Raw genomic sequence first — 12,037 nt, 5'->3', positions numbered from 1 at the left:
ATTCATCTTGCAATCAAATACAGGTACGGGCCTACAACCTTCTCGGCCGGCCGCGAAACAAGGTGAAAATGCAGCAATCAATACGAAAAATCAGAGCAGATCAAAAGCAGTAACGATATGTTTATCAGGAGACAACACATGGGCATACGGTCAGGTCCAAAGTCAGGATTACAGAGGTTCATTTTTAATACAGGGAACTGAAAAAGTGCCATACAATCACTCGTGGTCCTACAACACAGCACGTAAATTAGGATATCCACAATTCATATAAATACCGACGAAGTAGTGGGGTTACGGCACACAAATCAGGAGAGACATTGACACAAATCCGGTGGAGAGCAATCCCCAACCCCACCCCTCAAAGTAGTACACGTTACAGGAACCACGAATGAAGATGACACTATAGAAAAAGACGAAGACTAAAGGGCCATGGAACAAAGAACGGACAAACCCCACCCCCCTACCACCACCCTGCACACCCGCGGAAGGCCAAGGCCTACCCCCCCCCAGCCACGTGCCTGTCGCCCTAATGGAACCCGAAATTTAGAGAAGAGAAAGAGAAAGACAAGAAGCATAGATGGAGGAGGGCTCTCAAAGTCACCACCCGGCCCCGCCCATCACCCCTGCACGTAGAGGAAGTCCAAAAGCAAAATGGAGTATCGCGGAGAATGTCAAGTACCAAGCACATCAAAAATACAACCCCAGTACAAACACACCCAAAGCACCGTCAGTTAACATGAGGGCCACCAAAACCTAAAATGCATCACCCCTGGCCTCGTCTAGCAACGGAACCACCCAATGATCCCTTGTCAATCGAAATACAGTACTTTTTGGAGGATCTGAAGGGTCCAAGTGAATCAGGCCCGAGTAATACCAAAAAAGGGTTCAGCAGCTCGAGTCCATCCAGTCGTGTGCAGCTGAAGTCCAAGGGCGGTAATATCACGCCCGCGGGTGCCACAAAGTCCAAGCACAGTAATACCATCCATGAAGAGGAAATATCACTGTCCGGCAAATCCTGCGGTGTTGTTGAGGCGGTCCGAAAAGAAGAACAGCAGCGCGTCTCTAAGCTCAGGTTAGGCATGTGTCCCAAAGAGGCACTCACGTGTACATCAGCACTGTCCAGGGAGGACGAAGCAACCAGGTCTCCTGGCAGTACTCGAAATCCAGGCGAGTCCAGAGTCCTCCCCAAGGAAGTAGAAACGGGCACAGAGGCACTCCATTGAAATCGGACTACGTCCTCACAGGGCGGTGAAACAGCAATGGCGGCCATTTTTCGATCCAGGTAACAGACATTGCAAAGCAGGGATTTGCGTAGATCCGTTAGGGCGGCCAGGACATCTTTGGGTGTGGGCTCAATTGTGCGCCGCCAGCATCCCATCTCCGTGCCTACGGCAGCCGTCCGATCGGCACTTGGTCCGTGATGAGGGGTGTCAGCCGCCATCTTTGTCAGTTCGGCCCGTTCCTCTGCACCTCACTGTGGGGACCGGCCCCAGCACAGGACGCCGCTGAATGTACGCCTGGAACACAAAGTTATGAGGCGGGCACCCCAGGGAGAGTCACCAAAAGGCTAAACAAAAGACCCTACCACTCCCTGGGGGCTGCCCGCCTGTCTCGGGGGCGATCCTCGGTTATGTCCGGGCACGGAGTCCGAAGAGGGGGGTCAGGAGCCATGCACCCCCCTCGACTCCAGTATGCCTCTCAGGCCCCCAAGGCTCTCCGACAAGGGACCTGGCTGATGTTGCCTTCAGCGGCACTTCAAGACAGCGGCACCCTCTGACCGACTCCACACCACCAGAGGCGGCCGTTGTGGTTGCAGTCGCTGCCGGCCGCCCGTTGCAATCGACACCCCGGCTTCGTCACCGCACGGGCCGCTGAGCAATGGGTGGGAATTTCTCCGGTTTCACATCACGCAGGAATCTCAGGAGCAGGTGGTAAGTGAACACTCTCCTTCTATTATCCAAATATACCTTCATAGTTCAGAACGAACAGCAGGATGGGCGTGCAGGGAGAGAGGGCTCGCGGAGCCGAGCGGCTATGCGGCCATTTCGGATGCTGGCTTGGCTCCTCCTCCCAGCTTCAGCCTTTTTTAAGAGTGGAATGATCATTGCATGTTTTCCACTCAGGTGCAACAAGAGCATCTCTCAATGAAGAGTTAAGAAGCTCCTTCAGAACATTAAGGGAGTACGGGCCAAGTTGCCTCAATATTTTTATCGGCAAAGGGTCACGAGGGGAACCCGATTAAATACTTGCCAAACAAAGAGAAAAAGTTGTGTCATCAAAAGGTAGCCAGCCAACAAGTTTGGCTGCAGAGTCAAGCACGCTTCTATAAATGGAGTCAGGGAGCAGAACAGATTCCACAAGGAGGGGGTGGGACCCAGAGAATCATAGATAAGCTCAACCTTTGCTATGAAAAACTCTGCAATTTAATCACATTGCGCCTCATCTAAAATCGGTGGAGTAGGGACAGTTTCAGAGCCTGTCATCTTCTTTACTACCGAGATAAGCGTACGCGAGCAATTTTGGGCCTGTGTAACGGTGTTAGCAATATAAGTGGCTCTTTCCAATTTACACGATTTATGATATTCTTTAAGGGAGCTTTTGTAATCAGCTTTACGGGCAGGAGAGTAACAACCCCTCCATTTCCTCTCAAGGACCTTACAGTTAGATTTCATGGCTTTTAAGTTTTCCGAAAACTACGGGCCAGGAGGGCGGCGAGGCATGGAGTATTTGGGCACCAGAGGTAGAGAAGTATTAACAGCAACAGTAAGCCAGTTCGAAACAGCAGAGTCGAACAAAGGCAATGGCAAACTGGCGTCTGGCAAGTTCTTAGATAAAAGAGCATTAAAAGCCTCAACGTTACGTTTGCCCCAACATCTAAAACTCTTGTGCATGTCTGCACAGACCCTGTTCTCAACCCCCGGGAGCGTCAAATGGAATTGATTCGCAAAGTGGTCAGACCAGTCCTAGGGGAGAGCAGAGGGACTACAATTAAATGGGAGATTGGAGAGAATAGGATCCAGCAGATGCCTTGCCGCATGTGTAGGTCCCGAATTACATAAGAAAATATTGAGGGCTTCTAAGTCGGACAGAAAAGCTTTACTAATGTTACATTGAGAATTGTCTAAATGCAAATTAAGGTCCCCAAGAATAGTAAAATTAGTAGCTTTTAGCAGGAGGGGGGCAATGGCATCGGAAAAAGAGGCAGCCCATGTGCCAGGATTTCCCGGAGGGCGGTATATCAAAAGGCCAGACATGGTCAGCTGGGGATTAACAGCAAGTTTGAACTGAGCAGCTTCGCATCCCTGGAGGGGCAGAGCTTCAAGTTTGCAATAAGGAATTCGAACCTGAGAAACACCAGCACTAAGCTCATTATGGTAAATTGCTCAGTCCAGAAGACAGTCTGAAAAAGGTGCACAGTTAAATAAACTCTGGAGGTTGAAACAACCAGTTTTTAAAGATTCATGAAATAGAGGTTGTGAATGACATTCTCCCAATGTTAAAGGCAGATAATTCCAAAGTCTTGATCCGAAAAAGAAGAATGCTTGGCCTCCTTGCCGAGATTTCCTAATTTTAAGAATTGCGGCCAATCTTAGATGACTAGAATGCAGCAAGCATGTGGGGAAAAACAAAGACACCAAAGATCGAAGATAAAGGGGTCCTGTATTTGATAGGCATTTGTGCATATAGCACAATGCCTTAAATTGCACCCATCGATCAATGGGTAACCAATATAAACTCCTTAGCAAACCGGCTGTAGCGGTGAATTTGGGGTGTGGAGCAGAAGACATGGAGCTGCATTTTGGACTATCTGGAGGATTTTAAGTAGTGATTTTGCCACCCCCAGATACAAGACATTCCCATAGTCCTGCCTAGAATTGACAAGAGCCTTGACTAAAGTACTCTGGGCAGAAGCAGGAAGGCAGTAAATGATCTTCATGAGTCATTTCTGAATGCCAAAACAAGTGGCTTCCATCTTCATAATCTGCTGACTTGTGGTGAGTTTAGCACCAAGACAAACTCCCAAGTTCTTTATGACCGGCAATGGGCTAGAGGGATTGCCCATGGTTGCAGGCCACAATTGTGAAGGGTGGAGCAAGCCATTAACTTCTGTATGCATTCCAAGGTGTTGGTGTACATATTTCTCACACACCTTGGCAAAAGTGGGCAACAAAGGTATAGGTCTATGATTAGACCTTATAAGTGGATTCAAATTGGATTTTTTTCAAGTAGAGGGGTAACCAAAGCCATTTTCCATATTTTTTTAATCATGCCCTCCACGATTGACAAATTCAATCATTATGATGTGGTGTTTTTCCAAGAGGTGTGTCTTTAGCTCTTTCCTCAACTGGAGCAGGATTGGTCGAAGCAGTTCTGATGGATACGTTGACGTTCTAGTTCCTGGTTGCATAACAGGAGAAGACCTAATTATTTGTTTTTTTGCACTTATTCATGTCTAATCTAATGGCATTCTGAGTGTGGTATTGTCAAAAACCAACTGGAGGTTATGAGCATGTCAAATAGATAGGCAGGGGCACCAGTCATAATGGGTTTCATCATAATGAAGCTGGTTTTGAAGATTGTGCAGGCCGCAAGGACAGAAAATAGAGTTCCGATCAGGATGGGTGATGTGGTCGTATTTCATTAGGTCCTTGATGAGGCATGCTTCTAATTGTATGATGCTCTTAAAAAGAGGGCAGTGTGGAGTCTGGAAGGCCAATTTATCAGTGCATTGACTCTATCCGGATTCAACAGAGCGACCACTCATACTGTAGTTCTGAAGTTGCTTTGCTTCCTGGGAGGAATGGTTTCACTTACTTTTCTAAATTTACAACAAAACTTTGTGTTACTTGAGGTTGACATTGGAGTTCTTAATACATATTTTGCAATAGCCATGTACCCTATTCATTGCTTCTGCTGATCCTTTGGCAGGTTGAAATTCAAATTGTATTTGTGTCCTCCTACATTGCTACTGATTAATAGATTATTTAGAACAGATATAATACATTTAAAGTGAAAAAGACCACATCCAACCTGTTTAATTCCTCCAACCCATTGGACAGCACTAGCATTGACCACCAGTATTTGACCAGGAGGGGCGCTGGAGTCATAGCTGCCCACCTTTACGTGCCTGATGGTGCCTTCAGAATCCCGCTGCCAATTGACAATATCATACCGTGCTGGCGGGTTGCCATATCTATCGAAGAACCCCCCTGTGTCTTCTTTACTCAAGCGTACGTTCTTGATGTAGTGAAGGAGCTGGAAGGAAAGAGAAGTTGAATTCAGTTTAAAACAAATTGTTGCCTGGATGTTCAATGTGTTTAAGAGAACATTTTCTAGACCTATCTCTTCTTCTTGCTCTGAGGTGGTGGACCGGACCATGACCTGAATTATTGAAATTATATTTTAATGTACTCCTAGGGAAGTATTAAATTTGCATAATAGTACCAACATTTCAGCCTCTATACCTGAATGCAGTTCTCAGCATGTAAGATTTGCACAATTGTGTGTGTTTCCTCTTGCTCTGACTCAGAATGCTTAAATATTTAATTTATGAATTTGTTTATTTAAATATTTCTGAGCACATTGCTCTATATTTAGACACATTCATTTGAGTATGTATTGTGAGATTAAAATGAAATTGATATGTTTCTAAAATATTATTTATGGATTTTAAAAAAAAGGAAAAATAAAACTTGGGTTTCAGTACTAAAATGAACTTACTGGTCAAAAAGAAAAATAATTTAAATAATTTCATTTTTAGTAGTATTTCTGTCTATATTTTCAATTTGTGATTTAAATTTTAAATGATGTAAATTTGTACATAAATAAAAAAATTACAATTGTGATTCCGAAATTAAAATAATTATTGATTATGACAGGACATTTTATGTGCATTTTTCCAAATCTTGTGCTTTCTACAATGTGGGATTGGAGGTAGACTATTAAATGTGACCTAAAAACAGTGGCTGGCTCCTGTGATATTTCCCTTGTTCCCTCCACAAGTGAGTTATGGTCTGGCAACTCGGCTGTATCTGCTGTTTACCCACTGAACCCTCGGCTCTGCCCAGTAAAACTGGGCTGCTGAAGGCTCCAGCAGTACAGACAAAATGTGACCATAAGTGAAGATAGCTAGTCTTCCGCTATGCTGTTCCAAATCCCCTACCCCACCACACAGCACACATTCTGCTGCTATGTTTAGGCATTCCGGTGTAGTCTTAAGCCCTTGAAAAGAAACACCAAGTGGTAAAGTAGACAAAAATAGTGAATCTTTTTGCATCCGTGTGAACGTATTCAATGCAGTAAATCTGATAATATTCTGGATAACAGATGGCCTCTGCTTTGTTCGTTCCTGGGCTCTTCAAGTTAGAGCAACCTTTCTAATTAGAGTCCTGGTTAATGTCCTGCCAGTGCATCCCATCTCAAGGACATGGGGCCAGATGTATCAAGATACCGTTTTGCGAATCCTAAACAGCGATTTTTTGCGAATCGCTATTTAGAATTCGCAAAACGGTATGTATGTACAAAATCACAATTTTTTTGCGATTCCTTATTATTCTTTATTTGCGAATTCGCATTTTGCGAAATCGCAAATAAAGAATAATTTCCAATGCATTCCTATGGGCCAGGAGGCCCATAGGAATTATAGTGCAATAATTCTCAAATTGTGAATTCGCAATTTGCTAATCGCAATTCGAGAATTATTTGAAGGGTGCAGGGGTGTCTCAAAGACACCCTGCTGCACCCCTCAAATCTACACGTGTGTGCATGTGGCACACATACATGCCCTATGGGCATGTATGAGTGTCACATGCCACCCTTACAAATGCTAATTAGGGCATTTTTAAATGAAAGCGCAAATTACCACCAACTACAAGTTGGTGGTAAATTGCGATTTCTTAACACAAATTCGCAAACCAAAAATGTGTCATACATATCATTTAAGGAATCGCAAAATTTGCGATTCCTTAAATGCATGGCAAAATAAGGAATCGCAAATGATTGCGATTCCTTAAATTGCGATTTTTTAATACATATCAAAAATCGCAAATCGGCCGTTTGCGAGTCTCAAAGGCCGAAATTCTGCGAATTTCGGCCTTTGTGAGTCGCAAAAGCCTTGATACATCTGGCCCTAATACTTTTACCCCCTCATGTGAGCATCAGTGGGTGGCCTAAAACCCCACACAGCCTCTTGGGCTTCTCATCATTAGTGCAACAATATTGAATATGGAGGGGTCTGCCCTCCAGCTCTCCCTATCTCTGTCCATTCCTAAACAGAATTTGGTGGTGCCAAAATCCGGAATGGGACAGAAATTGGCAAAGTAGAAGGCAGATAGTATTAAAAACCAAAATGTGGTTAATAAACTACTGTGACCAGCTCACTCTGATCTCTAATGTGTGTGCTGCCTTCTACTTTACCAATTTTTGTCCAATTATGAATTTTATACCTACTAGGACAGCAGGAATGAGACCTGCTATGGGGATTGTCTTGTAATTTTGACAGTTCCATTTCTAGCTTTATGTGCTCGCCCGGCGTTCGACGCTACTTCGACTTTACGTCTGAGACGCCGAACACCTTCAGACTTTCAGTCCGGATTGTTACCGACCGGTATGGTGCACTTCGTGTAGATTGGCTCACATTTACAGCAGGTAAGTGCTGAAATCTCCCTTTCCGGCTTTTTAGTTTCTCACACATTTTTCATATTTGCTTGTCTTTTAGCAGCTCGCCATATTCAGTGGAACTGTTTAATCAATAATTGGCCCCTCCTCGTAGACTTGCTCGAAGTTGGAGCAGGTAAGGGTTTCCCTTGGTGTGGAGATTTTCATGTAACACTTGTGCGGCACATTATTCCAAACCCGGTCATGTCTTGATTTCAGCTTTGCTTTATTCGAAGACCAATAATTTAATGTTTGGCTACTTGGTGCTGCTATATTGTGACCTCACTTGTGATTTAAATGAATTGTGAATTGCTATTAATTCCAGTGGATGTGAGTATATATTGACTATATCATTTATGTAGATCTCTCTCAGGTGTTTTAATTGACTGATTAATTTTAGCCGCTCTCCACTGTTGGGCTCTTGCTGCTCGCAACTTGGTCCAGGAGGACCACAACTCCTGCGAAGCATAGCGCGCGGATGAGCTACTAAATGAGGATGCCGGCTCGTGACAGCATCATACCCGCTCTACACTGTTGGGATCCTGCTGCTTGCCCAAGGTCTCCCGCAACTTGGTCCAGGAGGACCACAACTCCTGCGAAGCATAGCGCACGGATGAGCTATCAAAGGAGGATGCGGCCCGTGACAGCATCATACCCGCTCTACACTGTTGGGATCCTGCTGCTTGCCCAAGGTCTCCCGCAACTTGGTCCAGGAGGACCACAACTCCTGCGAAGCATAGCGCACGGATGAGCTATCAAAGGAGGATGCCTGCCGTGACAGCATCATACCCGCTCTACACTGTTGGGCTCCTGCTGCTTGCCCAAGGTCTCCCGCAACTTGGTCCAGGAGGACCACAACTCGCACGGATGAGCTATCAAAGGAGGATGCCGGCCCGTGACAGCATCATACCCGCTTTACACTGTTGGGCTCCTGCTGCTTGCCCAAGGTCTCCCGCAACTTGGTCCAGGAGGACCACAACTCGCACGGATGAGCTATCAAAGGAGGATGCCGGCCCGTGACAGGATCATACCCGCTCTACACTGTTGGGCTCCTGCTGCTTGCCCAAGGTCTCCCGCAACTTGGTCCAGGAGGACCACAACTCGCACGGATGAGCTATCAAAGGAGGATGCCGGCCCGTGACAGGATCATACCCGCTCTACACTGTTGGGCTCCTGCTGCTTGCCCAAGGTCTCCCGCAACTTGGTCCAGGAGGACCACAACTCCTGCGAAGCATAGCGCGCGGATGAGCTACTAAATGAGGATGCCGGCTCGTGACAGCATCATACCCGCTCTACACTGTTGGGATCCTGCTGCTTGCCCAAGGTCTCCCGCAACTTGGTCCAGGAGGACCACAACTCCTGCGAAGCATAGCGCACGGATGAGCTATCAAAGGAGGATGCCTGCCGTGACAGCATCATACCCGCTCTACACTGTTGGGCTCCTGCTGCTTGCCCAAGGTCTCCCGCAACTTGGTCCAGGAGGACCACAACTCCTGCGAAGCATAGCGCACGGATGAGCTATCAAAGGAGGATGCCTGCCGTGACAGCATCATACCCGCTCTACACTGTTGGGCTCCTGCTGCTTGCCCAAGGTCTCCCGCAACTTGGTCCAGGAGGACCACAACTCGCACGGATGAGCTATCAAAGGAGGATGCCGGCCCGTGACAGCATCATACCCGCTTTACACTGTTGGGCTCCTGCTGCTTGCCCAAGGTCTCCCGCAACTTGGTCCAGGAGGACCACAACTCGCACGGATGAGCTATCAAAGGAGGATGCCGGCCCGTGACAGGATCATACCCGCTCTACACTGTTGGGCTCCTGCTGCTTGCCCAAGGTCTCCCGCAACTTGGTCCAGGAGGACCACAACTCGCACAGATGAGCTATCAAAGGAGGATGCCGGCCCGTGACAGGATCATACCCGCTCTACACTGTTGGGCTCCTGCTGCTTGCCCAAGGTCTCCCGCAACTTGGTCCAGGAGGACCACAACTCCTGCGAAGCATAGCGCACGGATGAGCTATCAAAGGAGAATGCCTGCCGTGACAGCATCATACCCGCTCTACACTGTTGGGCTCCTGCTGCTTGCCCAAGGTCTCCCGCAACTTGGTCCAGGAGGACCACAACTCGCACGGATGAGCTATCAAAGGAGGATGCCGGCCCGTGACAGCATCATACCCGCTTTACACTGTTGGGCTCCTGCTGCTTGCCCAAGGTCTCCCGCAACTTGGTCCAGGAGGACCACAACTCGCACGGATGAGCTATCAAAGGAGGATGCCGGCCCGTGACAGGATCATACCCGCTCTACACTGTTGGGCTCCTGCTGCTTGCCCAAGGTCTCCCGCAACTTGGTCCAGGAGGACCACAACTCGCACGGATGAGCTATCAAAGGAGGATGCCAGCCCGTGACAGGATCATACCCGCTCTACACTGTTGGGCTCCTGCTGCTTACCCAAGGTCTCCCGCAACTTGGTCCAGGAGGACCACAACTCGCACGGATGAGCTATCAAAGGAGGATGCCGGCCCGTGACAGCATCATACCCGCTCTACACTGTTGGGCTCCTGCTGCTTGCCCAAGGTCTCCCGCAACTTGGTCCAGGAGGACCACAACTCGCACGGATGAGCTATCAAAGGAGGATGCCGGCCCGTGACAGCATCATACCCGCTCTACACTGTTGGGCTCCTGCTGCTTGACCAAGGTCTCCCGCAACTTGGTCCAGGAGGACCACAACTCGCACGGATGAGCTATCAAAGGAGGATGCCGGCCCGTGACAGCATCATACCCGCTCTACACTGTTGGGCTCCTGCTGCTTGACCAAGGTCTCCCGCAACTTGGTCCAGGAGGACCACAACTCGCACGGATGAGCTATCAAAGGAGGATGCCGGCCCGTGACAGCATCATACCCGCTTTACACTGTGGGGCTCCTGCTGCTTGCCCAAGGTCTCCCGCAACTTGGTCCAGGAGGACCACAACTCGCACGGATGAGCTATCAAAGGAGGATGCCGGCCCGTGATAGCATCATACCCGCTCTACACTGTTGGGCTCCTGCTGCTTGACCAAGGTCTCCCGCAACTTGTTCCAGGAGGACCACAACTCGCACGGATGAGCTATCAAAGGAGGATGCCGGCCCGTGACAGCATCATACCCGCTCTACACTGTTGGGCTCCTGCTGCTTGACCAAGGTCTCCCGCAACTTGGTCCAGGAGGACCACAACTCGCACGGATGAGCTATCAAAGGAGGATGCCGGCCCGTGACAGCATCATACCCGCTCTACACTGTTGGGCTCCTGCTGCTTGACCAAGGTCTCCCGCAACTTGGTCCAGGAGGGCCACAACTCGCACGGATGAGCTATCAAAGGAGGATGCCGGCCCGTGACAGCATCATACCCGCTTTACACTGTGGGGCTCCTGCTGCTTGCCCAAGGTCTCCCGCAACTTGGTCCAGGAGGACCACAACTCGCACGGATGAGCTATCAAAGGAGGATGCCGGCCCGTGACAGCATCATACCCGCTCTACACTGTTGGGCTCTTGCTGCTTGACCAAGGTCTCCCGCAACTTGGTCCAGGAGGACCACAACTCGAACGGATGAGCTATCAAAGGAGGATGCCGGCCCGTGACAGCATCATACCCGCTTTACACTGTTGGGCTCCTGCTGCTTGCCGAAGGTCTCCCGCAACTTGGTCCAGGAGGACCACAACTCGCACGGATGAGCTATCAAAGGAGGATGCCGGCCCGTGATAGCATCATACCCGCTCTACACTGTTGGGCTCCTGCTGCTTGACCAAGGTCTCCCGCAACTTGGTCCAGGAGGACCACAACTCGCACGGATGAGCTATCAAAGGAGGATGCCGGCCCGTGATAGCATCATACCCGCTCTACACTGTTGGGCTCCTGCTGCTTGACCAAGGTCTCCCGCAACTTGGTCCAGGAGGACCACAACTCGCACGGATGAGCTATCAAAGGAGGATGCCGGCCCGTGACAGCATCATACCCGCTCTACACTGTTGGGCTCCTGCTGCTTGACCAAGGTCTCCCGCAACTTGGTCCAGGAGGACCACAACTCGCACGGATGAGCTATCAAAGGAGGATGCCGGCCCGTGACAGCATCATACCCGCTTTACACTGTTGGGCTCCTGCTGCTTGCCCAAGGTCTCCCGCAACTTGGTCCAGGAGGACCACAACTCGCACGGATGAGCTATCAAAGGAGGATGCCGGCCCGTGATAGCATCATACCCACTCTACACTGTTGGGCTCCTGCTGCTTGCCCAAGGTCTCCCGCAACTTGGTCCAGGAGGACCACAACGCGCACGGATGAGCTATCAAAGGAGGATGCCGGCCCGTGACAGCATCATACCCGCTCTACACTGTTGGGCTCCTGCTGCTT

General features: G+C 49.0%; 1 protein-coding gene across 1 annotated transcript in view; it reads right to left on the bottom strand.

Annotated features, from left to right (window-relative positions):
* LOC147678577 (vomeronasal type-2 receptor 26-like) overlaps positions 1–12,037 on the bottom strand; it is a 100,734-nt gene that overhangs the window by 17,691 nt on the left and 71,006 nt on the right. Inside the window, exon 2 of the mRNA XM_086945705.1 lies at positions 5,032–5,256. Coding sequence (XP_086801831.1) covers positions 5,032–5,256 — 225 coding nt within the window. The remainder of the gene's footprint in view (positions 1–5,031; positions 5,257–12,037) is intronic.

Source organism: Lissotriton vulgaris, chromosome 12 (genome assembly GCF_964263255.1).
Source record: "Lissotriton vulgaris chromosome 12, aLisVul1.2, whole genome shotgun sequence".
Taxonomy (NCBI): Eukaryota; Metazoa; Chordata; class Amphibia; order Caudata; family Salamandridae; genus Lissotriton; species Lissotriton vulgaris.
Note: the sequence above shows the minus strand (reverse complement) of the source record. Positions and strands in the feature narration are given on the sequence as shown.